At 41.3% G+C, this 27,316-nt stretch overlaps 1 protein-coding gene across 2 annotated transcripts in view; it reads left to right on the top strand.

Moving 5' to 3' along the window:
- wnk1b (WNK lysine deficient protein kinase 1b) overlaps positions 1-27,316 on the top strand; it is a 153,593-nt gene that overhangs the window by 73,580 nt on the left and 52,697 nt on the right. For both annotated transcript variants that reach the window (XM_088922937.1, XM_088922938.1), the window contains 7 exons: positions 14,311-14,372; positions 14,588-14,750; positions 15,238-15,354; positions 16,702-16,860; positions 17,900-17,954; positions 18,362-18,502; positions 18,745-20,024. In XM_088922937.1, coding sequence (XP_088779063.1) covers positions 14,311-14,372; positions 14,588-14,750; positions 15,238-15,354; positions 16,702-16,860; positions 17,900-17,954; positions 18,362-18,502; positions 18,745-20,024 — 1,977 coding nt within the window. The remainder of the gene's footprint in view (positions 1-14,310; positions 14,373-14,587; positions 14,751-15,237; positions 15,355-16,701; positions 16,861-17,899; positions 17,955-18,361; positions 18,503-18,744; positions 20,025-27,316) is intronic.

Raw genomic sequence — 27,316 nt, 5'->3', positions numbered from 1 at the left:
GGCTGAAGGACAGGAAGGTGAATGTCCTTGAGTGGCCTAGTCAGGGCCCCGACCTAAATCCCACTGAAAATCTTTGGAATGACTTGAAGATGGCAGTTCATCAACGGTAACTGCGCAGTTTTACTGAGCTTGAACAATTCTGTAAGGAGGAATGGGCAAATATTCCTCTTGTCTAGGTGTGCAAAGTTGGTAGAGATGTATCCAAACAGACTCAAGAATGTAAATAATGCATTAGGTGCTTCCACCAAGCATTAACTCAGGGTCTTCTTTTTATTTTGTTTTTCAGAAATTTTACTTTCTTTTTTCACTTTGATATTGCAAGGTACAATTTGTAAATAAAACTGGAGGAAGTTATTTTATTTGTCTTCTTTTTGGGCTTTAGGGCAACACAAGGTAAACATTTTGAAAGGGGGTGGTGACTTTCTATATCCACTCTATAAACATTAAATTATTTGTAATGTATATGCAGTGCCTTGCAAAAGTATTCAGAAAAATAAAAAATTGAAATATGCTGTTTGCATAAGTATTCATTCCCCACATTTTAATATTTTGTAGAGCCACCTTTTGCAGCAAACAGCTTTAGGTCTTTTGGGGTAAGTATATACCAGCTTTTCACACTGTTCAGGAGTGATTTTGGCCCATTCTTCCAAGCAGATTTGCTCCAGGTTGTTCGGGTTAGTCAGATGACGCTTGTGTACCACAATTTTCAAATAGTGCCACAGATTCTCAGTTGGATTGAGATCAGGGCTTTGACTGGACCATTGTAGGACATTCACCTTTTTGTTCTTGAGCCACTCCAATGTTACTTTGGCCTTGTGTTTAGGATCATTGTCCGGCTGAAAGATGAACTCCAGTTTTTCAGCAGACTGAAACAGGGTCTCTTGCAGTATTACCTTCCATTTTTCCTTCTATTTTAACAAGATGCCCAGTCCCTGCTGGTGAAAAGCAGCCCCACACCATGATGCTACCACCACCATACTTCACTGTAGGTATGCTGTTTTTTGAGGTGTTTTCAGTGTTAGATTTGCACCACACATATCGCTTTGAATTTTGTCTGAAAAGCTCCCTCGGTCTCATCTGACCACCACATCTTTTCCCACATTGCAACTGGGTCACTATCATGCAAACTCTTTTGGCAAACTCTAGATGTGCTTTCACATGGTTCTTACTCTCAGCTACTGAACTCTGTAGCTCCTTCAAAGTGATCATTGACCTCTCTGTGGCTTCTCTCACAAGTCTCCTTGTTTGCGCAGAGTTTTGAGGGATAACCTTTTCTAGGCAGTGTCTGGGGGGGTTTGATGTAGCTTCTACTTCCTGATGATTAGAGATAGACTGATCAACGATTTGTGAGACCCATACCAATTAACGATTTTCTGTAAGTAGGATCGGCAAATACCGATATGATCCAGGGGAAGGGAGGGGTTGTGGGGGAGATGGTATAAGCTAAAATTGTTTTATTAACAAGTAAGGCAACGATTGTCGCAACCAACTTACATGAAGTAACATGCTGCAGTCTAACAGTTCTTTCATCTAATGAAGATGACCACACACCATAGGCCTTAAATTAAATTAACCATATGTTATAGGCCATAAATTAAATTATTTTCAGGCATAAAATAGTCTAATTGTGTAACAAATTATAATCAGTTAAAATGCCGAACATTTTAAATTAAATGTGTAAAGTGCTATTAATGTAGAACAAATCGGCACTTAGCCACAGACTATTCAACTAACTTAGGGTTTACTATTAAGCATCGACGGGAGATTTTTCTTCACGAAGAGGAGCATTTCCGATTTCTGGCAAGAGAGTCTGTTCCTCTTCTTGTCCAAGATATTTGAAGCAGCGCTGAACAATCGTTTGCTATCCACACTTGTGCAGGGCGCAGAGAGAGGCTCTAGCTGCTTCGACGAGAGCAGGAAAGCGGTCCTTACTACTTTGCCAGTAAGCCAGTGCCTGTGCGCTCCGTGGTTGCCTCTGAAAGATATACACGTACTTGCAATGTGATCGGGTTGTCGCTTTCCCCGTCCTCAGTGTTTTCCTCCTGTATTTCAGTGTACATTTTCGACAAGGAATCCACTCGTGGTAATTTATCTGGTAAATTTTTCATTCTGTGTTGATGCATTTACTTGTCCCTGGCCTCTCTATATCAGAGTGCTGCTCCGAGCCTGTCTGCGCAGCCAACACAGTCATGAGCTGTTCCCTTGCTTGTGTTTTGAATGTGCTAGAGAAATACTAGTCCTTGTACCTTTCATTGAAAAAGAAACATCTTTTAAGACAGGTTAAATAACACTACACCCACAAGACGTTTTACGGGTGTGAAAAAATTTATTTATTTTCACTTAAGAAATATTTTTTTTGTGAAATATATATCTGTTTGGACTGGTTAAATTATTTATTTAAATTATGTTCGAACAATTATTGATTTAGACATTTTATTAAAAATAGCCTATAGCCTAATCTTTGTTTTCTCTCGCCTCGGATCAAGGATTGTTGCCACACAGTACAGGGTCTCTGCTTCAATATTGCTGAACCGCTTTTCAATGGCTTCCAAAAGTGTAGTTTTTTCACACCATGATCCGTGTAAGAACTTTTCCGAAGCAGCTGTTTTAAAACTGTGATGGAGGGTTTGACATCCGCGGCAGTAGCAGTGGATGCACAGATTTCTTTTGTAAGCTCTTCAAAAGGTGCAAGTATCGACACCATATTTTCCATCAGCCTCAAATGGGTGGCAGTGAAGGTAGCTGGCAATTAGTAGTCAGCTCCTAAGCACCAAACATACGTTTGTGTTCAAGTAGACTTTGTAACATGTAATAGGTTCTATTCCACCTTGTTGGCACATCTTGTTGAAGCCTTTTGACAGGTTGGCCCAGCTGCGTTTGAATACTCTGAAGACGGGAATAAGCCAGAGGCGAGTATTTTAAGTGGCCAACAATCCGGCTTCCAGTTGCCACAATATCACTCACACTGCTTTGCGACATTACCCCCTCATTTACCACTAGCTGAAGCGAATGTGCTATACATGGAAAACTTGGTAATGCAGCATCTTGCAGGGCTTTTGTTATGTTTTGGGCATTATCTCTCAGGATGAAATGTATTTTTTGGAATCGCCCACGTTTGAAGCATGTTATCGAACTCCGCAGTTGAAGCAGTAGCTGTGTGAGAGCCATTGAATTCTCGTGCATGCAGAACTGTGCTGTGTGGCTGAAAGTTGAGGTTGAACCACTGAGCTATTGAGCTTAACATGGATATGGGACTGACGTCAGAACTCCATATATCGCTAGTAAAGCTCACGGGGTAACATTGTTTTTCAGGAGTTGGTCTATGTGAGAGCAAACTGTCTGATAGAGCTCGGGAAGGGCAACATCATAAAAGTATTTCTGACCGGGAATGGTATAGCGATCTGATACTCACTGTACTTGGTCGGGTGATGTGTTCTTGTCGTATCAGGTTAGTTGTATTAAAATTCTTTGTGTTGCTCCCCCCAGCGGACATGTTAGTTTTACAAATATTGCAAATAGTATTGGATTTGATCTGGATAAGATATGTTTAAAAAACTGCCAGACGGATGACATGTTTTCATTCCAAGGCACACGGCGAAATTTTGGCTCAGATATTTTGCATCATAGATCGGCTCTCAGTACCGGCCAAATGAAAGGAACATCGTCCGATCAAATATTTAGAACTATAGCCGATCGATCCCTCCACCCCAACTGGTAATTGAACCAACAGTGCCTATTGGGACATCCAAACACTTGGATATTGTTTTGTACCCTTTTCCTAATTTATGCATTTGTTTTACTTTATCTCTAACTTCTTTGGAATGCTCTTAGTTTTCATTTTCACAGCTGTCCTTCAGATTAACAACCTGAATAATGATCCCTTAACTGTGGGGGTTTTATTCACAAAATGTGGCTGTTATTTTAATGATTTAATGATTGGCCTCACAGGTAGAGGCCAATTGTAAGGCAGTTGTCCTCGTTAGGGAAATTGTTTTTCACCTGTGTAAACATTTAAAAAAAACATTTTTCTCAAAAACACATCAAAATTATTGGCATCCCTGGAAAATCTTATGAACACAATCTAATTAACATATATTTCCATTCATATGTTACGTTTTTTAAGCACACCTTAGTCTTTAGGAACTTTTAAGTGGTCAGCCATGAGTTTCTGTTTCACTGGGGTATAAATATGAGGTGACATGCAGGCCAAATACCCTTAGTCATCCATTAACAAGGGGAGGATCAGACAATACACAAATGAAATGAGACGAAAGGTTGTTTACCTTCATAATTCAGCTGATAATAAAGCTGATAAACAACACAGACATTTTTTCATAGCCTTTTTTGCTCATCTTTACCAAGGGTGCCAGTAATTCTGGAAGGCACTGTATATGCATGTACTGGAACTTTACCATGTTGGGAGGACCTGGCAGCAGGTCAAGACAAAATATTTTTCCTAATTTTGGCTAACAGGAAGCAACAACAAGACTGGAGCAATCCTGTAGATCCAGATGAATGGGTCATCATAGGATATGGGTGGAAGGGGAGGACCCCTCCTTCCTTAGGGAGCTAATGTTATACAGCAAAGTACAGCACGTGTGACAGTGATGTCACATTAAAAAAAGCCTCTTCAGTTTCATTTTATAGCTCATGGATGCACCAAAGAGAGGTTTAAGAGATCCTTTCTACCTGCAGCCATCTGTGCACTGAATAGCTACAAAGCATTCTAAGACTTGGGCCTTTAATATTTTTTTACCGTTCTTGTGCACTGCTTGGTGTGATCAGTGTCAGTGTACTGAGTTATATGTCTGTTCTGATCATTTGTCATGTCCGTATAGACTTTTTTATGTGCTTACTGTATGTCTTATGAGCTGTGCTGGCAACTGAATTTCCCCCTTGCTGTCTTGCTGAAATATCCAAACTATTTTCTGGTTCAATGTCTTCACTAACTGTGGGACACTAGCTTCTATGATTTGTGGCTATTTAGTTGAATCCCTTCTTCCTTTCACCTGCATAGTATTTCCTGTGCCACTGGCTGCCACACAACCCCAAATCATAATAGATCTACCCACAAATGCATACATCCACAAATTTATCTTTTGTGGTTATGAACAAAAAGGTCAATTTTCATCAGTTCACAGCACTTTGTTCCAAAAAGTTTATTTAAATATTGTTTTTCATACTTCAGATGTTGGCTTTTGTGATGATGCCGTGGAAAAGGTTTCCTTCTGACAACTCTTCAATGCAGATCATTTTTGTATAAACAACGCTGTACTGTGAACCTGTGGACCACTACCCTGTTGTCAGCTAAACCTTTCTGCAGGTCCTTTGCAGTGATATGCTTTGCATATCTGACCAGTTTACAAGCAGTTCCATCAGAGATTTTTCTGGGTCTTTCAGACCTTGCCTTGACTTCAACAGCTCCCCTTAACTTTGATTTCTTAATGTTTCTGACAGTGGAAATTCCAAGCTAGAAGTATTTAGATATCTTTTTATAGGCTACCCTTGTTTTGTAAGAGTCAGTTGTCTTTATTTGTAAGTCCTCTGTCAGCTGCTTAGAGGAGCACATGATTGTTGAGAGTAGGCACAAAGTCCTGAGAGGGTGGAAGAGTTAGAGTATTCAACTCTGGAATTGTGTTCATATTGCATAATTTAAGGCCTAAAGAGTCAATCAAGTTTTGAGTCCTTAAAAATGACCAAACTTCTGCACATTCCACGTTTTATTTTTCTGTTAATTATGGCAAATAAATAGTTGTGTATTAAAATGTTTAGAAATATCATGTTTAAGTTTGTACCCTGCAGAGGGTAGTATTAACATTTCAATTAGAGATTCAGTAAAATATGCAATTTGAAAAACTCTTGCCCTAATGTTTGCATACAGCTGCATTTATGAATGTTTTAGCAGTGCTTAGCAGTGCTTAGCAGTGTAGCCGGGTAATGAGGGTAGTGAACTAATAAACTAATAAGAACAGCAAACAAATGCAAGTAATAATGAACACGCATTTGCCAGGTGAAAACTGAACCTCACAGTTATTTAGAAAAAGTAATCTGTAGGACAATTAGTAAGTGCAAGAAAATTGGTTTGAGGCTTACGAACACACTTTTGTGAGAAATTAAACTGACCGTTCAAACATGCACACAGTGCAGCATACACAGCCTATTAATCGCGCAGATATAAGAAGGGTATAGAAAACTACGAGAGCAGAAGAACATCATGGAACCTGTATAGGGAAATCTGCTTGCTTCTCTGAAACTACATGGTTTGAGGATGGGTGATTCATTGGGTTGCCTATACTGACCTGGGAGGAGGTTGATTATAGGTTAAAGACCTAAGGCCTTCTAAGATTTAAAGTGACAGCAGCCTTTTGAGAGCAACCATTCTAGCACCATCCGGGTAGGCGCCAGACTGAATAGAAGATTTACATGTGAAGGTGTAAAGGAATAGCACACTTGGGTACAGCCAAATGACATCGGCTGTTAGGTAAGGTAAATTGTATAGTGGACATGGCCAAGCCTGATCAAGGAAAGATTTACATTGCTACTACTGGGGATACGAAGAACAGACTATGATTCATTTTTTCTCTTTACTGTGCACATTTTAATCCACTTAGTATTGAATATTTATATGGAATTTTACAACTAAAGGGACATTTTAGTAGCTGAGCATAAAAAGAAGAGGAGCATAATGCATCTGAAGGTCATAAACGATATTAATTTAGGAACATAAACATATTATGTAGACTGTATATTGCTGGTATTGGTAGTTTAATTAAAAAAATACACACCAGTATTCCATTTCTCCCTAAACATTTTAAGCATCAAAGTCTTACATGTGTTTATTTCAGAAATGTTTTTACATGCTCCTTCTGCCCATATTACTGTACGTTTATATACTTTGTGAAAATTGATCGTTTTAACCTTTTCTGCGAATACACTCGTTATCGGAGTAAACAAAAGCATACTTTTAGAATTTGATTAATAGGGAATATAATATGGAATCGTGTATCTAAAGAAATTAATAACGATATAATTATATTCAGGTACTGTAGCACAAACAGTAGTATAAAACTTTCCATTGATATGTGTACAGCTGTTTCAGTGCATATCACGACTGAATCAGTGGCGTGAAAGCTTAAGTGACTGACTTATAAGCATGAGGTTGGGTGTTCAAATCCAACAATTGCTCTGAGTTTTCTTTTAACAAATAAACATTTCTTTGAAAAACTAAAATAGCAAATATTATGGACACTACGGTATATTGACATTTTTTATATTTCTAAAAATCACAACATGTTCGTACTGTATGTACACAGTGGTACTGCAGGGTGTAGGGCGCAAATCCACGTGAGCCGAAAACGCTACATCATTAATACAGTAATATCTTCCGTGTCGCATTAACAAGTTTAAAAAGAGGAGACACTTTACACTTTAACTCTTCAGTTCCCAGAGAAATTTCACCAGAGCCTCTTCTCTTCTTGTGTCTAAGTTTTAGTTTAGCACGATTCAAGCTGGATTTCAGATGATAGACAGTGACGTCAAGCAAGCCCAAATCAAAGTTTAACCCATTCAGAGCCTACATTACATTTTAGCATTTCATTTTGAGCTGAAGGCCCTCACACCTGAAGAAGGCTTCACAGACAAAACATTGCGTTTTCTCTCTTCTTTTTTCAGCATGGAATAAACCTATTACTTGTTCCTTTGCACACTACACAGGCTGAAGTAGTCTTGTACAGTGATAATAGACGTGGGTAATGTCATCCCCATTAAACAATGTGCTTATCGCACAAATCCTGCTAAACTAAAAGTGTGTATTGTCTGTTTAGGGTTCTGTAGCATTCCAGTTTATGTTTGTACTTCAAGAATAGCGATTACAAACATTAAAATCATACTTGCTTTATACTGTCCAACTGAGCAATCTTGCTTTTATAAAATATACCCACTTTTTCATGTTTAATGTGTATGATGCTGTAATACAGTTTAAAATAATTAAAAGTCTGGCATCAGGTCCAGAAATACAATGTCTGCTGAAGTCAATGATTAGGCATCAAGATATTCAATAACTATAATTGACTTTCAAGATGCATTGATGGCCGAGGGGATAACTCTTACTGATCTTTAGACCATTAATGCAAAAAACACACAAACACTTTCATTCATAATTGATTTTTAATAAAACGGACTTTAAGCTTGCGAGCATCGAATGCCCTTTCCCTCAACAATCATAATGTAACTGCACCTTTGACACAATTTGATATTGCTCTTGTAGGGGGCGGTGATATTGCAGGAAATCGCAAATCGCATTGTTGTTGACTTGAATAGAGCATTTCAGTGGTGATCATTATTCATTCTGGAAAGTCATCTGCTATACCACATGTGGCACAATCTTACACGGAATATCTTATTTAATCTGTGTTTGCTTGAGCTCATTTCATTGTACTACAAGTAGGGAACATGGAGAAATGAACATGCAGGCAGTTTAATCATACAAAAATAGTAATAATTTTCCGGATGAAATGATGTATTATATGGCATCTCCTGCAATCCAAAACTCAAGCCTGTTCATTAGCCTTCAAATTATGTTATATTTATGTTTTCGTGCTTTTCTATTGCTTTTGACTTGTTACAAAACTAAAGATTTTAATTGTCCATATAAATTTGCTCATAATGGCTTGCCAAGTTATCAGCACACAGCAGGAGTATGTTTAAAGATTCTGATCCTAACTTTAGTCTTAACTCTAATTCAGTTCAATCCTTCTGCTATAAGCCTCGCCTTTGCTGCTGTGTGTTTTGGATCATTGTCCTGAAAGAAACGGTGCCTTGATCCAAAGTGCTCCCTGATATATGGGGCGGCATGCTGTTTGACCACGACTTCCTCGAAGATTTCACAAACCATTATTCCTTTGAAAATAAGAAGTGGTCCTGGGCCAAAAAGAAGTGGATTTTTTGGCTTCGGCTTGTCCACATGCAATTTGACATGTTCCTTGTAACTACATTGCTGTCAATATTGTAGCAATAGACAAAATGAAACGCTTGGAGTTTGTAATGTAGGGATTTCTGTACGTCTTTATCTAGTGGTTTCATTAGTGGCAAAGGCTAAACCTGCCTGCAACACACACACGCCTCAGGACGGTGACGTCACTGCCTTTCATATGAATCCTTTCATATGGAAACATTGACACTGCGCTTAATCTTAGGAAGATCACAAAACAAGCCTGTTAGCCTGGTTTTTGCCTAAACAAATCACGCCCGAGAAAGTGAAGTAGCATTAACTAGCAAAGGTGTTTCGCAGATGTAGGCATAGTACGTAATTCAGGCTTTATGAACTCTAATAATTAAGAACCCTAATTAATCGAATCCCAGGTGTGAGTTCATAAAGCCTGAATTATATACTATGCCTACGTCTGCGAAACACCTGATCATCTACTCTAAAGACTTCAGTGCTTTGTGTATATTCTAATCACAGTGGGGACAGGGTGTGTGGGGATATTTTGCTTTAACAAAATATATTTACAAATCCTTTCACTTGGCAATCTACCTGAATGCCCAACTTTCTGAGAAGCCCTCCATGAAACCATGTTCACTGATATTACTGACAATAAATATTATCGACACTATATTGTTATTACAAACATGTATGCCATGTTTAAAGCTAAAAGTTTAGCCCTTTTCACTTATGTAACCACTAAATAAAAACATAAATATAGAAATCCCTACATTACAAACTGTATATGGCTGGCATTGATATTTTAAAGAAAAAATACACACCAGTATTCCACTTTCTCCCTAAACATTTTAAGCATCAAAGTCTTACATGTGGTTATTTCTGAAACGTTTTTACATGCTCCTTCTGACCATATTAAGTTTCTATTAAGTTTAAGTGCCTGCAGGCACTTTTCCTGTCCGTGGGGGGAAGGGTGGACTGCCTTTCATTAGAAGGTTAGCCTATTCTACTCTGAGAATGTAAAGGGGGTGGAAAGTGCCCGAGGTCATTTAATTAGTATTAAAATTCACACTGATTCCCTTGCGAAGATCGGGACATAAGAATATTCGTGCGTGGTCAAAAAAATGGCATAAAAACGACAAAGTGAAGGCTGTGAAAACATTCACAATGTATTTTATACACAAACAAGTGTTCTCACAACTCTAGGAGGTGAAAATGCTACAGACGTGTCAAAATCGTTTTTGAACTTCAAGCTAACTTTACCCCTGTTTGCATTGTCAGATTGTGAATCAAAAATGGCATTTAATTAAACACGTGTTAGTGATTTTAATCAAAATGGGGTTAGACCATTAGATATGCAATACAGTTTCCCGTGATCATCTTAGAATCTTAAGCTTTAAGGTTTTTTTGACTTTTTAATTATACACTTTAAACACTTTAATTTTGTAAATGCAACACACATTCCGTACAGATACAGTACAATCACATTCTCCTGTCTTCCAGTGGTGTAAAACGAATTAGCAGGTGATTGAGATAACAATGCATCACCCACTGAGTGGAATGTTCTCATTTGTTCTCAAGTGTAAAAAGAGGTGATAATTCTTAATAATTCCGTGTCGCATTAACTAACTCCTCAGTTTATTCCACCAGACAGTACATGAATATAATTATATCATTATTAATTTGTTTAGATACGAGATTCCATATTATATTCCCTGTTAATCAAATTCTAAAAGTATGCTTTTGTTTACGCCGATAACGAGCAAATTCACAGAAAAGGTTAAAAGACTATCACTTTTCACAAAGTATATTGTATAATCTTAATATGGTCAGAAGGAGCAAGTAAAAACTTTTCCAAAATAACCACATGTAAGACTTGGATGCTTAAAATGTTTAGGGAAAAAGTAGAATACTGGTGTGTATTTTTTCTTTAAAATACCAATACCAGCCATGTACAGTTTACATGATATGTTTATGTTCCTAAATTAATATTGTTTATGAGCATGTGAAAGGCATGGTGAATCGAAGATTCTCAAAACTTACATTGTATGATTGGAAATGAATACGTGATCAGATCAACGAAATGCTGTGGTGTTACTTTTTGTCAATGAAAAAATAGTCTTTTCGTTTACAAAGACGGTTACAAAGTAAGTGGACCAGGGTAATACTTTGAGCTTACAGCTTGTCCAAGGTCATTCATTATTAATACTATTAGTAATATCTTTGGTAAATACATTGATGCATAAAATATTTCTGCATAATTAAAATATTTATGATAAAGGTAGGTTGTGTACTTTTGTCCAATTGAGCAATCTTGCTTTTATAAAATATACCAATGTTTTAATGTTTAATGATTAACATGCTGTAATACACAGTTTAAAATTAAAAGTCTAAAGAATATACAACTTAAATTCTTAATGGGATAAAGATTGTCCCTCAGCAGTGATCGGGATTCAAAACCGGGTGTTTTCTGGTGACAGTTCAAATGCTGTACAGGAGAGGTTAAACTTTATTAGTTCCACCTGGCAGTTTTACAAAGTGATTCCGGATACTATTAACATAATCCAATTTGCATACGGTATAGTGCTCATTTTGAATGGCCGCATCTGTATGTGTGCAAAGAGCTAGGGATGCAGAAGTGTGTAAAAGAGGGGGGGGTGTTTTGGAGGAGGAACACTTCAGAATTTTCAGTAACCCCGAGTTATCCCTTAAAGGCTTTTACGATAGGTAGATGCATCACAGAATGCAGCGAGAAATTAGATTATTTTGCCGTTGGGTGGCACAACCTCATGTATCAATCACTGAGTCAGGGAATCCAGAGACCTTAGGAATTAACACTCAGGTGGAGTTAGATGAAGAACTAAAAAGTCTTCACTGGTTGAATATCTGTTGCTTCTAGTCCCAGTCTCAGTGATAACTGAAAGTTCCCCAGGGACGGAAACAAGAACAGTGCCACTCTTGGAGGAGAGTTCTATAAAACCAGTCAGGTTGTTAATCTTTTAACACTCAAGAGGCTAAGCCTGGAGTGTTCATTCTCTGGGAAAGGATTAGAGACTGTAGGTATAGTCTCACCAGAGCTGCATAGTCACTGGACCCTCAAAACAAAATGTGGTAACAGGCTACAGAAATGCCATAGTCCTGCAAAAAATATGTAAAATTTATCTGCCAGCAACAATCCTACAGGAAAGAGGTGCATTAGCTTTCCTTTACACTGTATACAGTTTTTACTTTGGTTGTTAGTAAAGCAGATGGCATTTTTGCTCAATAAACTTTGACTAAATTTAAGAATACATTAAAAAGTTCGTTTTTGTTTTCTTATGATTTATTGTTGTAATTCAAGTTAAATAATTCATATTATCAATGAATTTACAGACCATTTAATTTGACATGCAAGGAGATTACACAAGGTTAGTTGTTTTCTTAGACCTCTTGCTATGTAAAAAGTAAAATAGACTGTAAGATAGTATGTCATAGTATGAAATGGAAGTGTTTTGTTTTTTTTTAAAGGTTTACTTATTTTATTTACTATATGTTCTATGCTTTGTGGTGCCATGGGGATAGTTGACATCGCATTGGGCGTGGACAGGCTCTCAGTCTCTCCTGTCACGCCTCTTTATAAGCTCTTTTGTGTTCCTTTACTTTCTTACACTCCTAACTCCTCCGAGAGTGGTGATCACACTGACTCCCTCATCAGGGTAACAGGATACATGACTCCGCATTCCATTATTTCTGGGCCCTTTACCTTCGGAGTCTCAAGTTCACCCAGTTCATCCTGTTGTCCTCACTGCTAGGAACCTCCTGCTCCCAGACCCCAACACAGAGCCTCCTGCTCCTACTCCATTAGGTCACTGTTTCATACTCAATCAGTGCCTCAGACTCCCAGGTCTGCCTCCAGCCCTGACGTCCTCTTCCTGACACCACCAGGTTGGGTTACACAAGCACACACTACCTACATCACTGAGTCTCTTCCGCACTACACACTGTACCTAGACCCAACACACAGTCCCTCTCTAACACACACTCACAACCTTTCTGGCGCCTCACTCTCACGCCCATTGGTTATGAACTTACAGCTGCCAGCGTATCTCACATCGTGCCCAGCCACCACTGTTACATCTACGCAGCTGCCAGTGCACCTCACTGTGCCCAGCCACCACTGCGTTATACCATGCAGCTGCCAGTGCTCCTCACTGTGCCCAGCCACCACTGCGTTATACCATGCAGCTGCCAGTGCTCCTCACTGTGCCCAGCCACCACTGCACTATCTCCTAGAAGGTGCAGCTAGATAGACTCCACTCACTTCTTCGATACCAGTGTATTGCCAGGGGGAGGATCCCTCTGCCACACAACCCACTCTGGTCCACACACACTATCTCACAACTAACTCATACAGCAGTCACAACACTCAGACACACAACAGTCCTGCTCTCACACGCTAGCCGGATGCTGTCCCTTTAAATCTTTAGACAATCTCATAAAGCTGTTTCTTCTGTCAGTCTCCTCAACAGACTGACGTTTTCACTCTTTTCCTCACAGGCTATTCCTCTCACAATCCCCTCTGGAATTGTCATTCTTCTCCACCTCCTCACGGGGTTTCTACAGCAGCTAATCAAGTGTTTGCTCACTCATACTGTACATGGCGGCACGCCCTTCTAACATTGCCCCGACTAGTAGTGTCTCACACCCGCTACTGTCATGCTTCAGCCCGGCTCTCTCACAGCAGAGCCTCCGCATTTGTTCTCTCACCACTGCAGCCACAGCCAGGCAGAGGTCCTGCTGGATCTTTTCCCCCTTTAAACCACTTCTACACCTGCCATTCACTTATTCAGGTCAGGTGTGGTTTCCACGGCAATGTGTCTTCCTTAATCTGGGGCTCCGCCCCCCACACTAGACACTCCCTGCATTGTACCACAGCTTGCTATAAATTGCTATTAGCTTGCTGATGATTTCACTACTCTACTTTTATATGATTCTGTTCTGTATTTATTCTTTAATCTAATTAAATATTTCTCTGGTGTCTGCTAGTTTACCTTAATCTGTCTTGTGTGTTGTGTATATGACCGATTTTATTGAAGTATATTTGTAATAACCTGTCATAACTACCACGGTCAGCTTTAAGTGTAATACTACATAGTGATGTTATTAGTGATTATAGCTCTTATTCCTTATATACTGTAGTGACAGTGTGCTATCTGCAGTTAAAATTGTTATCTGAAATTAATCACATATGAGTTATTTTCTTGTGAAAAAGATATTCTCACAGGATATACAGGTTGTTTCTTACTCAGGTTGAGAAACTTGTTGTTTAGATGAGAATGCTTTAGGGACACAGCTTTGACTTTTCCTGTTTGTAATATTTTCCTTTGCAGTCCACCCAACCTGTACCAGCTGAGCAGACACAAACATCCCAAGTGCCTACTTCTATGGAGAGGTAATTCTCTTCCTTGGCATACTAATGGACTGGTAGAGGAAGCTTAATGAGGATTAGTGGTTTGACAAACTGTAAAAAAGAGCTTTTTAAAGAAACTTTGAAAAAATATTAGAGGTAATATAAAATATAAAATTGTATATGTATAAGTCTACAGAAAATGGCAGTGCTATTTGATATTACTGAATCTGTATTTCTGTCTCCAATTCTGTCTCCAGTGGGCATTCAGATGTGGCATCTGGAATGAGTGATGGTAATGAAGGGGTTACAGCAACCACTGGTAGACATGAGGGCAGGTCCACCAAACGGCATTATCGCAGATCTGTCAGGAGCCGGTCTCGCCACGATAAACTCTCCAGGGCCAAGCTAAGGATTCTAAATGTAAGAGTTATAGTATTGTCCAATCAAGTTTAGACATTTCCATTTAATAGACCTTTTGTAAGGTTCCAGTTTACATATCATATACACTTGTTCTTAAACTGTTAGCTAACACCTTAAATGTCATTAAAGTTGCACCTTATTTGCATAACAGTATTTATATGAAGAAATACAATTTTACTATGAGCACTTCGCAAGAAACTCAAAATATTAGATAATAGGGCAAATGTAGTATATAACATATAACAGATGTAAGGAAAAAATTGTTGTTCTTATTATTTGCCACTGCATCTTGTCTTTTTAAGACTATTTTATTATGTAGAGTAGCAGAACGTTTTCCTTTTGCTTATTTACTGTTGAATGTTTTCATTTACTCTTGAATCAAATAAAATGACAAGTATATATATACAGTTGGAGGTAGAATGTTTCATACTTATGGTTTACACTGATCAGTTCTTAGCATGATCTTTAGTCTTTTCTTTTTTTTCAGGTTTCTAACAAAGGTGACAGAGTTGCTGAATGCCAGCTTGAAACACACAATAGAAAAATGGTCACTTTCAAATTTGATTTGGATGGAGATAATCCAGAAGAGATAGCAGAAATAATGGTAAATTTATGTCCCGTTGTCAATTGTACCACAATATGTTTGTGGCTTGGACACCCCCTCCTCCCACTTTATATGCCTTCTTTAATCAGAAATATAACCATTTATTGCAAATGTAATTAACAAGGAAATGGAATACAAGTCCAGTGCCACTATCCCATTCACCTGTTGTAATGCTACCAATGTCAGTGGGAGATTGGAACTTCTTTACTACTGTAAAGGTTTTTAACAGTAACTTTCCAATTATTGTGAATTATAGTTTGCTGGCAGAATTTCTGTATTACATTCTGAAATGTGCCCCGCCATAATCCTGGAATAGAAAATGTGGGAGAGATATTATCATGTTTCTAAGCAAATCATATCTCTTCAGAGTAGGGTGTTTCCATCCTGCATATCAAGAGATTTATTCAGTGAATTGAGAAGTATAAAGAGACAGGTTTATTTTAGCAGAAGATTAACTAGATTAAGATTAAAATGATGAGAAAGCACTCCTCCAACCTAATGCACCCTGCATCACAGCATTACCCTTTAACCCTGTTTACAATGGCACCTTTTAAGATTGCTCTGTGCTGGCTTAGGTGTAAATACCACCATTTTTACTGTATCCAGAGTTGTCAGTATGAATTATTACAGTTAACTGTAATAGAAATTCATACTGACATTTGAACAACTCATATCCCTTTGGCATTGACATACCTGAGAAATAAGAACTAAAACCAATAGCAAAATTGTGGAATTACCCATAAATACATTACTAATACCTTAACTGAAGTATTTGTAATGTGTACACTGTAAGACGATAATAGCAATGCACATTGCAGTGTGTCATACTTGTGTGAAACTTGCTAAGAAAAATGTTGGTCATTCCTTTAAAAGAGCAATGTAATATAATTAATCTTTTCTTATGGTTGAATACAGTCTATACCTACTGATCATTAGAATGGAAAACGCCTTATTTATATTAAAAAATAGGAAATCATGATAAGATTCCATTTCTTGGTATAGTACAAAAATTAATGCTTCTTAATTTGCAAACCAGTCCTTGCTAAAATGAAGGCAAAAATGTTTATTCTTGCTTTTACCATTTCTTAATATCACGTTTGTTTTTTTGCAAGACTTGAATTACGTTGATGAACAAAAGTTAATTTTGCTATATGCCAAGAATTCACCCAGTTGTGACTATAATTTTAAAATATTTACTGATGCATTTTTGTTCTACCTAAATTTGGGTGCTCTCTCTGGCTGTGGTAACTGTATGAAATGTTCTGTCAGAAGCAAGTAAGCTGCAGGAACACTACTTTGTGGGTGACTCATGAAGAGTAAGAGAATAATTGTGCTCTTGTGACTCAGGTCCAGAGTGAGTTCATCTTGGAGGCCGAGAGAGACTCCTTTATTGACCAGGTGCGCGAGATCATTGAGAAAGCAGATGAGATGCTAAGTGAAGATGTGGGAGCGGAAACTGAGAGCGGACAGGGACTGGGGAGACCTCCCTTCTTCCCCGAATGCCAGGTACAGTCAAGAGTTTGTCAGTGCCCCATTGTTTACAAAGGCATGCAATTAATGTTACATGCAGTGCCCTATTTAATTGGTAGTGAGCGATCTTGACATGGGGGTAACACAACGGAAATACAATGCACAACACAAAATGAAGCAGATACATTACATTTAACATTACAATGTCCCTTGTTCAGGCCCTAATACAGGTAACAATCCAGAAAGCAAAGATTTCAGAACTTAGAAGAGCTATTGAGAAAACTGCATAATTCAAAGATGTTTGTAGATACTGTAACGCTACGGGGTTCACGTGGACTCCCTTGCCACTGCCGCATCAGGTCGGCCCCCCCACTGTCGGAGACTCGAACCCGGGCCTCTGGCATCACTCAACAGGGACCCAGCCTGTTGAGCTAACGAGAGATCTCCCACAGCCCAGCAGCTGCAGCCCCTGCTATTCACAGGAAAGGGCGGTGACATCACCGCTCTGGTAAGCCGGCTTTCACACTCAATGGTGGCCGTAAGCGTTAAACTCTCCCCCGCTTAACTTGCCGTCCTCGGCGAAGATCTATCCCATCCCACTCTGACACCAGTGTAACGCTACGGGGTTCAAGTGGGTGCCCTTGCCGCTGCCGCATCAGGTCGGCCCCCCACCGTCGGGGACTCGAACCCGGGTCTCTGGCTTCACTCAACAGGGACCCAGCCTGTTGAGCTAAAGAGAGATCTCCCCAGCCCAGCGTCTGCAGCCCCTGGTATTCACAGGGAAGGGCGGTGATGTCACCGTTCTGGTAAGCCGTTTTCACACTCAATGGTGGCTGTAAGCGTTACAATACAAAAGTAGATTACTTTTGTTTCATTTGTTCAATTTAAATGTTAGTAAGTATATATCATTAGAAGATGAAAATGAATGTTGCTTGAAACAGTTATCTTATCCTAAATAACTGCAATCACCAGAGGTGACCACGTTAAGCTGATTTGTGACAGTTTAAATTCTACTGTACATTTTCAGTTGCTATGTAAGAATTAAATGTTTGTACTTGCACTCTTTATCTTCAAGGTGGTGAGTGAGTTTAGACAGCCAGAGCCTGTGACGTCAGTTCCTCTTCAGATAGGTAGGAAATTACATTTGCTCCCATGTTGTTCACTTTTTATTTAACAGAACTGAAGAGTTTATTTTAAATGAATCAGTCTCTTTTCTTAATTTGAAAACATGTTGTGGGTGTCACTTTAGTCCTTGTTGCTCAACATGGTTTAAAGCAAAATAAAAATGACCAAACATTCCAAGAACATTACCACCTCTGTACAAGTGCCAGATTTATCTAAATCTCAGTAGACAGGTTGCATTTTGGGTGGTCAGTCCCAAATCATTTACTTAACTATTTTTAAGTTTGCAAAGCCTGAATAAATTTATGTGGGGGAGGTGGGTTCCACTGATATATCTAATGGTTAAAATTGAGAACAGTTCGTAAAATTTGCAAGGATAAAGTCCTAAACTTTCTATTCCCTTATTATTGCCCAGGGGTCCAGGCTAGTTCAACTACACAGGTTGTCCACTCAGCCGGTCGGCGGTTCATCGTAAGCCCTGTTCCAGAGTCCCGTCTCAAAGATCAGTTTTTTGGCCAAACAGCTTATAGTCTACCTAAGGAGATGTCAGCCACAGGTGAATTACAGAAACTTTTTTCTCACTGTTTTTGTCTTACTGGGTATATTGTTGTACTGGTGTTTTTAAAGTTTTATTTTTTAGAGCTTGTTTTCATTTGAAGCACTACCTTGAAGTGTAAGTTGGCAGTGTGTTTTTGTTTAATATGGTCCCCTATATACCTTTTTGACATACTTAATAGATTAATCTTAGGGTAAATATATCCTTTAGACTTACGTTTTGTTTTTCCTCTTCTCTTGTAGCTCCAGTGAGTTCTCATAGCTTGGGCCTTTCTCACTCTGCAAATTCCTTGAGTTTGCAACAGGCCTTCTCAGAGATGCGGCAGGGCCAGTATGATGAGGGACCCAGTACCGCTCCACCCACAGTCAACCTCACTATGCCACCTCTGATGCCCTTGCAGTCGGATAGTACTAGCATCACTGGGATAGGCCCAGAGACCACTGAAGCAATCAGTGTTACTTCCAGTAGTCCTGTTACCTCTTTGCCGGTAACCCAAGTACAGAGTAACGTCTCCGATGTTGTCTCTGCCTCTTCTCTCTCACTACTATGTTCCTCCTCACCACCTCCAGTTCAGCAGCAGCCTGCCCAAGCGGTGAGCTTAGCTGGGGGTATTGGAACTGCACCTGCCCCATCTCTGCTTGGCCCTTTGTCCCCACCAGAACCTGCCTCTCAGCCTTCACTTGTTAATGCAGTTGCTCCCTGTATTAGTGCCCCACCTTCTGGATCTCCACCAGGTGTCCCTCAGCTGTCCCAACCACCTGCAGTTGGACCAAACAGTAGTCTTCCCATCTCCTTCTCAGCCCAGCAGCTTATCAGTGTGTCAGTGTCCAAAAGTATGGTTCCTTCAGCTTCTGGTTCTTTAATTACCAGCAGTAGCACAGAGCAACCTCCATCTACTTTCCATCCAGACAGCTTGGCCTCCAGTGCTTCTCTGACCCAAGCTTCTACCTCCCAGCCAGTTGGTCAGCCAATACAAACGGTTTCAACTTCTGTGGCAGGTGGTGGCAGCATTCCTTTACTACCCCAGCTTTCCCTCTCTAGTCTGCAGCCTGTCACCACAAATATTCCTGTGGTGCAGCAGACACTAGTACACAGCCAACCCCAGCCAGCACCCTTCCCCAACCAGCCCCACACCCACTGTATCGAATGTGAGAGTGAACTGCAGGGAAAGGCCGTGGGCATTGATGACATCAAGGCCCTGGACCAAAAGCTGCGCTCATTGTTCCATGAACACAGCTCTGCACTGTCTTCTGCCCAGCATGAAACTTCTGAGTGCATTGGTGGTCTCAGCCTTGCTGGAACCTCAACCCCTACAGGCACCTCTACTACAACCACCACTTCTGCACCCACACCTCCAACCAGCTTGGCTTTAGGCTCCACTGGGCAGCCAGGGTCCACCCCTTTACCCACACCGGGGCAAGCAGGTACCCCTGCCAGCTATGGGCAAACTACACCCTCCAACTCACAAGCTGTGGTCAAGGCTGGGACACCTTCAGCAAAGCCCTCTTTAGGAAGAGTACCAGTAAGTGCAAATTATCACTAAGTTTATCTTCTTGGTCTTCAGCAGTAGTATAGCTAAAACAGTTTAATTTGTTTTCCAGTTAATCTGTCAATAACAGTTGTATAAATACTTAACGTGAAATAATTTGGTGGTCATATTTATCATATTTGCTTTACTATGTCTGCAATTTAATGTTAAGACTGAAGGAGTATGTAAACAGTTTGGGTAATGGGCATTTACAGATGCAGCCATTCAAAATGCGCGGGCGATACCGCATTATTTTGCGGTACGCTGTACGCAGTCTACCGCAAGCTACCGGTAAATACCGCGAGTTACCGTAAATTCTCCTATAATACGACAAGCAAAATAATAGTATCCGGAATTTCCGCAAGGTGGAGCTAATAAAGCTCAACCTCTCATGTTTGAGCTGTGGCCATCAAAGTCTTTAACGAAGATATTACTAATAGTATTAATAATGAATGACCTTGGACAAGCTGTAAGTGTAAACTCAAAGTATTGCCCTGGTCAACATTCTTTTTTTCATTGACCGTCTTTGTAAAAGTAACACCACAGCATTTCGCAATCACGGATTTGTTTCCAATCATGCAAAGTACAGTGCTTCACCATGCCTTTCACATGCTCATAAAAGAGATTGATTTAGGAACATAAACATATTACCGTATGCAAACTGTACTGTATACAGTATGTATATGTATATTTAATGTCTTAACTGTGCCCGTTTAAGTATTGAATATTCATATCTAATTTTACCACTGAAGGGAAATCTTAGTAGCTGAGCAAAAAAGAATAGGAGCATACTGCAACGCATGTGAAGGCCATAAACGATATTAATTTTGGAACATAAACATACAGTATATGGCTGGTCTCGGTACTTTAAAGAAAACATACACGAAACATGGTTTCATTATGACCAGAATCGGTCTTGAGATATTTTTAACTTGATTTACAGTATTTGAGAGGTATGTCTTAACACCGATACTACAGTGCTTAAGTACCGCTCACGTATATGTTTCTAGGTTTATATTATGCATTTCATACGGTCAAATTACTTTTGAGCAACTAATAAGAAGCGCGAAACGGTATGCGTTTTAGTTTCATTTTGTGCTGGGACCTGTGGATTGATTAGAGATATCAAGTACATACAAGTCATTTTTTAAATGTTGTAGTTCGTCTTGAAAAAATGTTACGAGTACATCATCTATCAACAATTACACAGGTTCTGTTTCCATATTGTGGATTTTGGTTACGTAATATTATTTTCTAGATTTCACGTTGTGAATATATGATTTGGGCAAACAGAGCCGCAAAGAAGTACATTTTTTTTTTGCAGTTTTATCTAGAACAAGCGATGCTTAAACCTTTGTCTGATTCTTGTGAAACTATCCACACGACAGTTACAGTACCTAGGAGTTGACTTCAGTGATGTCACTGATGGGATGTTTCTAAAAATCCATCCACTGTAAAACGTCTTCTCTAGTTGTCCTGCATATGTATTCGCTAATGAAGCTGTGTGTTCTGAGCCTGGATCTTTACATTTCTGTATGAACCAGCTTAGAGGGCTAAAGACAGCTTGTGTTTAAATTGAGTGTAAGGCAATTTATGCTTCTAAAGTCATGGTCAGCATTTATTATTGTACTGTGCTGTAAACTTGTTCTGTGCCAAGTCACATTATTTTATAGCGTTTTTATAGCGTTATCAAATCCGGTGGCGCTGTGTGTTAGTTTCCTGACTCCCATGTCACATGGTCTGTGATTGAAACCTGTAATACCGGTTTAATTCGTCACAGCCAGCACTCCGGTTGTAAAGTAGAAGCAGGTGAGATTTCCAGCGAAAAACACCTCCCCCTTCTTCAGGTGTGAGGGTCTTCTGCTCAGAATGAAACGCTAAAATGTAATGTAGGCTCTGAATGGGTTCAGTTATGATTTGGGCTTGATTAAGGTCGCTGCCTTTCATCTAAAACCCTACTTGAATCCTTCTAAACTAAAAATCAGTGTTAGTGAGTTCTAAATAAAGAGGTATCCAGGTAACAGTGAAACGGGTGGACAGTCTGGGGAGATCGCCCGTTTTCCATGTAAATAGTTCCCTCGTTCCGCACCCCTTGGTGTTTCTCTCACTCTCTCTCGGGTCACCTGATCATTAGCTCGAAAGATTTGAGTGCTTTGTGTATATTCTAATGGTAGTGGGGGCAGGGTGTGTGGGAACAGGTTTGGTTGAAATTGCATTGGAGATCTATGTTCTTCACACCTGAAACATTTTCTCTGAAAGCATTTTCTTCGCAGTTTAACCGATCTTGTTACAGCATGTTACAGTTTACTATTATTAACCATATTAATTTTAAGTGCTTAATGTAAAATCTTGTAAAAATATATTTTCATTGTTCAAATATACATTAAGTCTGACTATCATATAATAAGTTAAATACAAAACTAAAGAAGGGTTAAATATAATTCAAAATATTTTGCTAACAATGTTAACTGTTTATGAATAATAAAATGTATTAACTAAGGAGTAGGATGGCACAGTATGTTTTTTGTTTTGTTTCTTTTTCATAAATACAACAGTAGTACCTGATGTCTCAGTGGCTTTCAAAATTAAATTATGCATGCAAACCTGTGAACTAGAAAGATAACTAAGATATCCATCCATTATATTCCATAATATCCATGAAATATATGGCGCTGAAATATGTGTGACGCAGTGGTGGCCTGACACGGTGAGGTGCCCTGGCAGCTGTGTGGTGTGACGCAGTGGTGGCCTGGCACGGTGAGGTGCGCTGGCAGCTGTGTGGTGTGACGCAGTGGTGGCCTGGCACGGTGAGGTGCGCTGGCAGCTGTGTGATGCAGTGGTGGCCTGGCACGGTGAGGTGCGCTGGCAGCTGGGTGATGCAGTGGTGGCCTGGTAGGTGAGGTGCGCTGGCAGCTGTGTGGTGTGACGCAGTGGTGGAAATGTTCACCATGTTTCACCATGCTGAAAATGTTTGTACCAGACTTTTTTGAGGCCTGTTTAATTGTGTCTGAAGTCTGATGTTGTAAATTTTATTGTTAAAAAGATCCATGAAAATATCACTACTAAAGTTAGCTGGTACTGTTGGTATTGTAAGTGGCAAGTAGAGCTCATATTTTAGATTTTGTGTAGTTGCTAGCGTTGAACTGTGTGTTGGATGCACATGAATATATTCATTATATGCCAGCGCACCTCACCGTGCCAGGCCACCACTGCATCACAACACACAGCTGCCAGTGCACCTCTACATACCCGACCACCACTGCATCACACAGCTACCAGCGCACCTCACCGTGCCAGGCCACCACTGCGTCACACCACACAGCTGCCAGCGCACCTCACGGTGCCAGGCCACCACTGCATCACCCACCTGCCAGCGCACCTCACCGTGCCCGGCCACCACTGCATCACACAGCTGCCAGCGCACTTCACCGTGCCAGGCCACAACTGCGCCACACCACACAGCTGTCAGCGCACCTCTACATACCCGACCACCACTGCATCGCACAGCTGCCAGCGCACCTCACCGTGCCAGGCCACCACTGCGTCACATAGCTGCAAGCGCACCTCACCGTGCCAGGCCACCACTGCATCATACAGCTGCCAGGGCACGTCACCGTACCAGGCCACCACTGCGTCACACCACACAGCTGCCAGCGCACTTCACCGTGCCAGGCCACCACTGCGTCACACCACACAGCTGCCAGCGCACTTCACCGTGCCAGGCCACCACTGCGTCACACCACACAGCTGCCAGCGCACCTCACCGTACCAGGCCACCACTGCGTCACACCACACAGCTGCCAGCGCACTTCACCGTGCCAGGCCACCACTGCGTCACACCACACAGCTGCCAGCGCACCTCACCGTGCCAGGCCACCACTGCGTCACACCACACAGCTGCCAGCGCACCTCACCGTGCCAGGCCACCACTGGGTCACACCACACAGCTGCCAGCGCACTTCACCGTGCCAGGCCACCACTGCGTCACACCACACAGCTGCCAGCGCACCTCACCGTGCCAGGCCACCACTGCGTCACACCACACAGCTGCCAGCGCACCTCACGGTGCCAGGCCACCACTGCATCACCCACCTGCCAGCGCACCTCACCGTGCCCGGCCACCACTGCATCACACAGCTGCCAGCGCACTTCACCGTGCCAGGCCACAACTGCGCCACACCACACAGCTGTCAGCGCACCTCACCGTGCCAGGCCACCACTGCATCACACAGCTGCCAGCGCACCTCACCGTGCCAGGCCACCACTGCGTCACAACACACAGCTGCCAGTGCACCTCTACATACCCGACCACCACTGCATCGCACAGCTGCCAGCGCACCTCACCGTGCCAGGCCACCACTGCGTCACATAGCTGCAAGCGCACCTCACCGTGCCAGGCCACCACTGCATCATACAGCTGCCAGGGCACCTCACCGTACCAGGCCACCACTGCGTCACACCACACAGCTGCCAGCGCACTTCACCGTGCCAGGCCACCACTGCGTCACACCACACAGCTGCCAGCGCACTTCACCGTGCCAGGCCACCACTGCGTCACACCACACAGCTGCCAGCGCACCTCACCGTACCAGGCCACCACTGCGTCACACCACACAGCTGCCAGCGCACTTCACCGTGCCAGGCCACCACTGGGTCACACCACACAGCTGCCAGCGCACTTCACCGTGCCAGGCCACCACTGCGTCACACCACACAGCTGCCAGCGCACTTCACCGTGCCAGGCCACCACTGCGTCACACCACACAGCTGCCAGCGCACCTCACTGTGCCCGGCCACCACTGCATCACACAGCTGCCAGCGCACCTCACCGTGCCAGGCCACCACTGCGTCACAACACACAGCTGCCAGTGCACCTCTACATACCCGACCACCACTGCATCACACAGCTGCCAGCGCACCTCACCGTGCCAGGCCACCACTGCGTCACACCACACAGCTGCCAGCGCACTTCACCGTGCCAGGCCACCACTGGGTCACACCACACAGCTGCCAGCGCACTTCACCGTGCCAGGCCACCACTGCGTCACACCACACAGCTGCCAGCGCACTTCACCGTGCCAGGCCACAACTGCGCCACACCACACAGCTGTCAGCGCACCTCACCGTGCCAGGCCACCACTGCATCACACAGCTGCCAGCGCACCTCACCGTGTCAGGCCACCACTGCGTCACAACACACAGCTGCCAGTGCACCTCTACATACCCGACCACCACTGCATCACACAGCTGCCAGCGCACCTCACCGTGCTAGGCCACCACTGCGTCACATAGCTGCAAGCGCACCTCACCATGCCAGGCCACCACTGCATCATACAGCTGCCAGGGCACCTCACCGTGTCAGGCCACCACTGCGTAACACCACATAGCTGCCAGCGCACCTCACCATGCCAGGCCATCACTGAGTCAGAGATTAAATAAAACCTCACTCGCACCAAACAAATTTATATTTCTAAATATCACAACATGATCGAATTTAAGTCATTTTAATAACAATGAATAGTCACCTAGGCGTTACAATATAAACATTTATATTGATTTAAATAACGTTTTGATTTAAATCGCAAATGCGGGTTTAAATATATGTGTTTTTTGATTCACAATCAGACAAATGCAACATAAATTGATATCTTTGTCTTCTAAGTATCTTAATAAACTTTCAGCATAGCTTTCTCCCCGTTTAGATTTATTTTGGGATCAAACGTGGAAAGATTAGATTGTAATCGTTTTTATTTTTTAAATACATTTTAGAAAAGTGTAATCTATACTAAAAAGCTGTACACCACCTGCTCTAAAGATACATATTGTAATACTTTCGGGTTCGGATAGGACAGACACAAGAACTCAGACTTGCGGAGTTAAAGCAAGTTAAAGCCTTGATTTTATATATCACCTTTAAAAGTGGCATCTCAAAGCAAAGTAAATACCCAACACTGATTGTACCCATCTGTCATGCTAATAAAGCAGCTTGAATTGAATTGAGGGGGGGGGTATATTTGCTTTGTGTATAAAGTACATTGTGAATGTTTTCACAGCCTTCACTTTGTCGTTTTTATGCCATTTTTTGACCACGCACGAATATTCCTATGTCCGTATCTTCGCAAGGGAATCAGTGCGAATTTTAATACTAATTAAATGACCGCGGGCACTTTCCACCCCCTCTACATTCTCAGAGTAGAACAGACTAACCTTCTAATGAACGACAGTCCACCCCCCACGGACAGGAAAAGTGCCCACAGGCACTTAAACTTAATATGGTCAGTAACAGTAAACAGTAACATGGTCAGAAGGAGCACGTACAAACGTTTCCGAAATAACCACATGTAAGACTCTGATGCTTAAAATGTTTAGGGAGAAAGTGGAATACTGGTGTGTATTTTTTCTTTAAACTACCAATACCAGCCATATACAGTCTGTAACGTAGGGATTTCTATATGTCTTTATTTAGTGGTTACATTAGTGACAAAGGCTAAAGTTTTAGCTTCAGTAACGTGTACATATCTCCCCTTTTTATAAAACGACATGGTTGAAAACTGTTCCAGAGCCACTGTTGTTTCATCAGTGAAAAGTACATCATGAAATGCCTCTCCCTGTTCAATCCACTGGAAAAAAGAAAAGGAGCATAAAGCTTCTGATGGTCATAAACGATATTCATTTAGGAGCAGCATCAGAGGTATGTTTTTAACTGCACTGCATTGGAGAGAATACCATAGTGTGTTTTTTTTTTTTACTCCCTGGCGGAAACTGGCTTCCAGAAGAATCAGTATGGCTCAGAGATTAAATAAAACTTCACTCGCACCAAACAAATGTATATTTCTAAATATCACAACATGATCGAATTTAAGTCATTTTAATAACAATGAATAGTCACCTATGCGTTACAATATAAACATTTATATTGATTTAAATCGCGTTTAAATCACCTTTATTTAAAACCCATAAATAAAGCTGATACTGTTTAGACTTTTAATTATTTAAAACTGTATTAAAGCAGCACGATACACAATGCAACGCAAATCGCTATCTTTGTCTTCTGTGTAATAATGTTCACCTCTCTGTCCAGCAAATTTACAATAGTAATAATAATGAACTTTATTGTATATGGCACCTTTAAAGGTGGCTCCTCAAAGCGCTTTACAGGTTAAAAACAATACTGTTAGGCTGGGAAAACGATTTTTTTTTAAGAAATACAAAATGAGATATAATGATATGTTCCGGCTTAGACATTAACGAAGAGCATAACGCGTGTACTGTATACACTGCAAGTA

Source organism: Atractosteus spatula, chromosome 8 (genome assembly GCF_055471065.1).
Source record: "Atractosteus spatula isolate fAtrSpa1 chromosome 8, fAtrSpa1.hap1, whole genome shotgun sequence".
NCBI classification, from domain to species: Eukaryota; Metazoa; Chordata; class Actinopteri; order Semionotiformes; family Lepisosteidae; genus Atractosteus; species Atractosteus spatula.
This window is presented reverse-complemented; position numbering and strand designations above follow the sequence as displayed.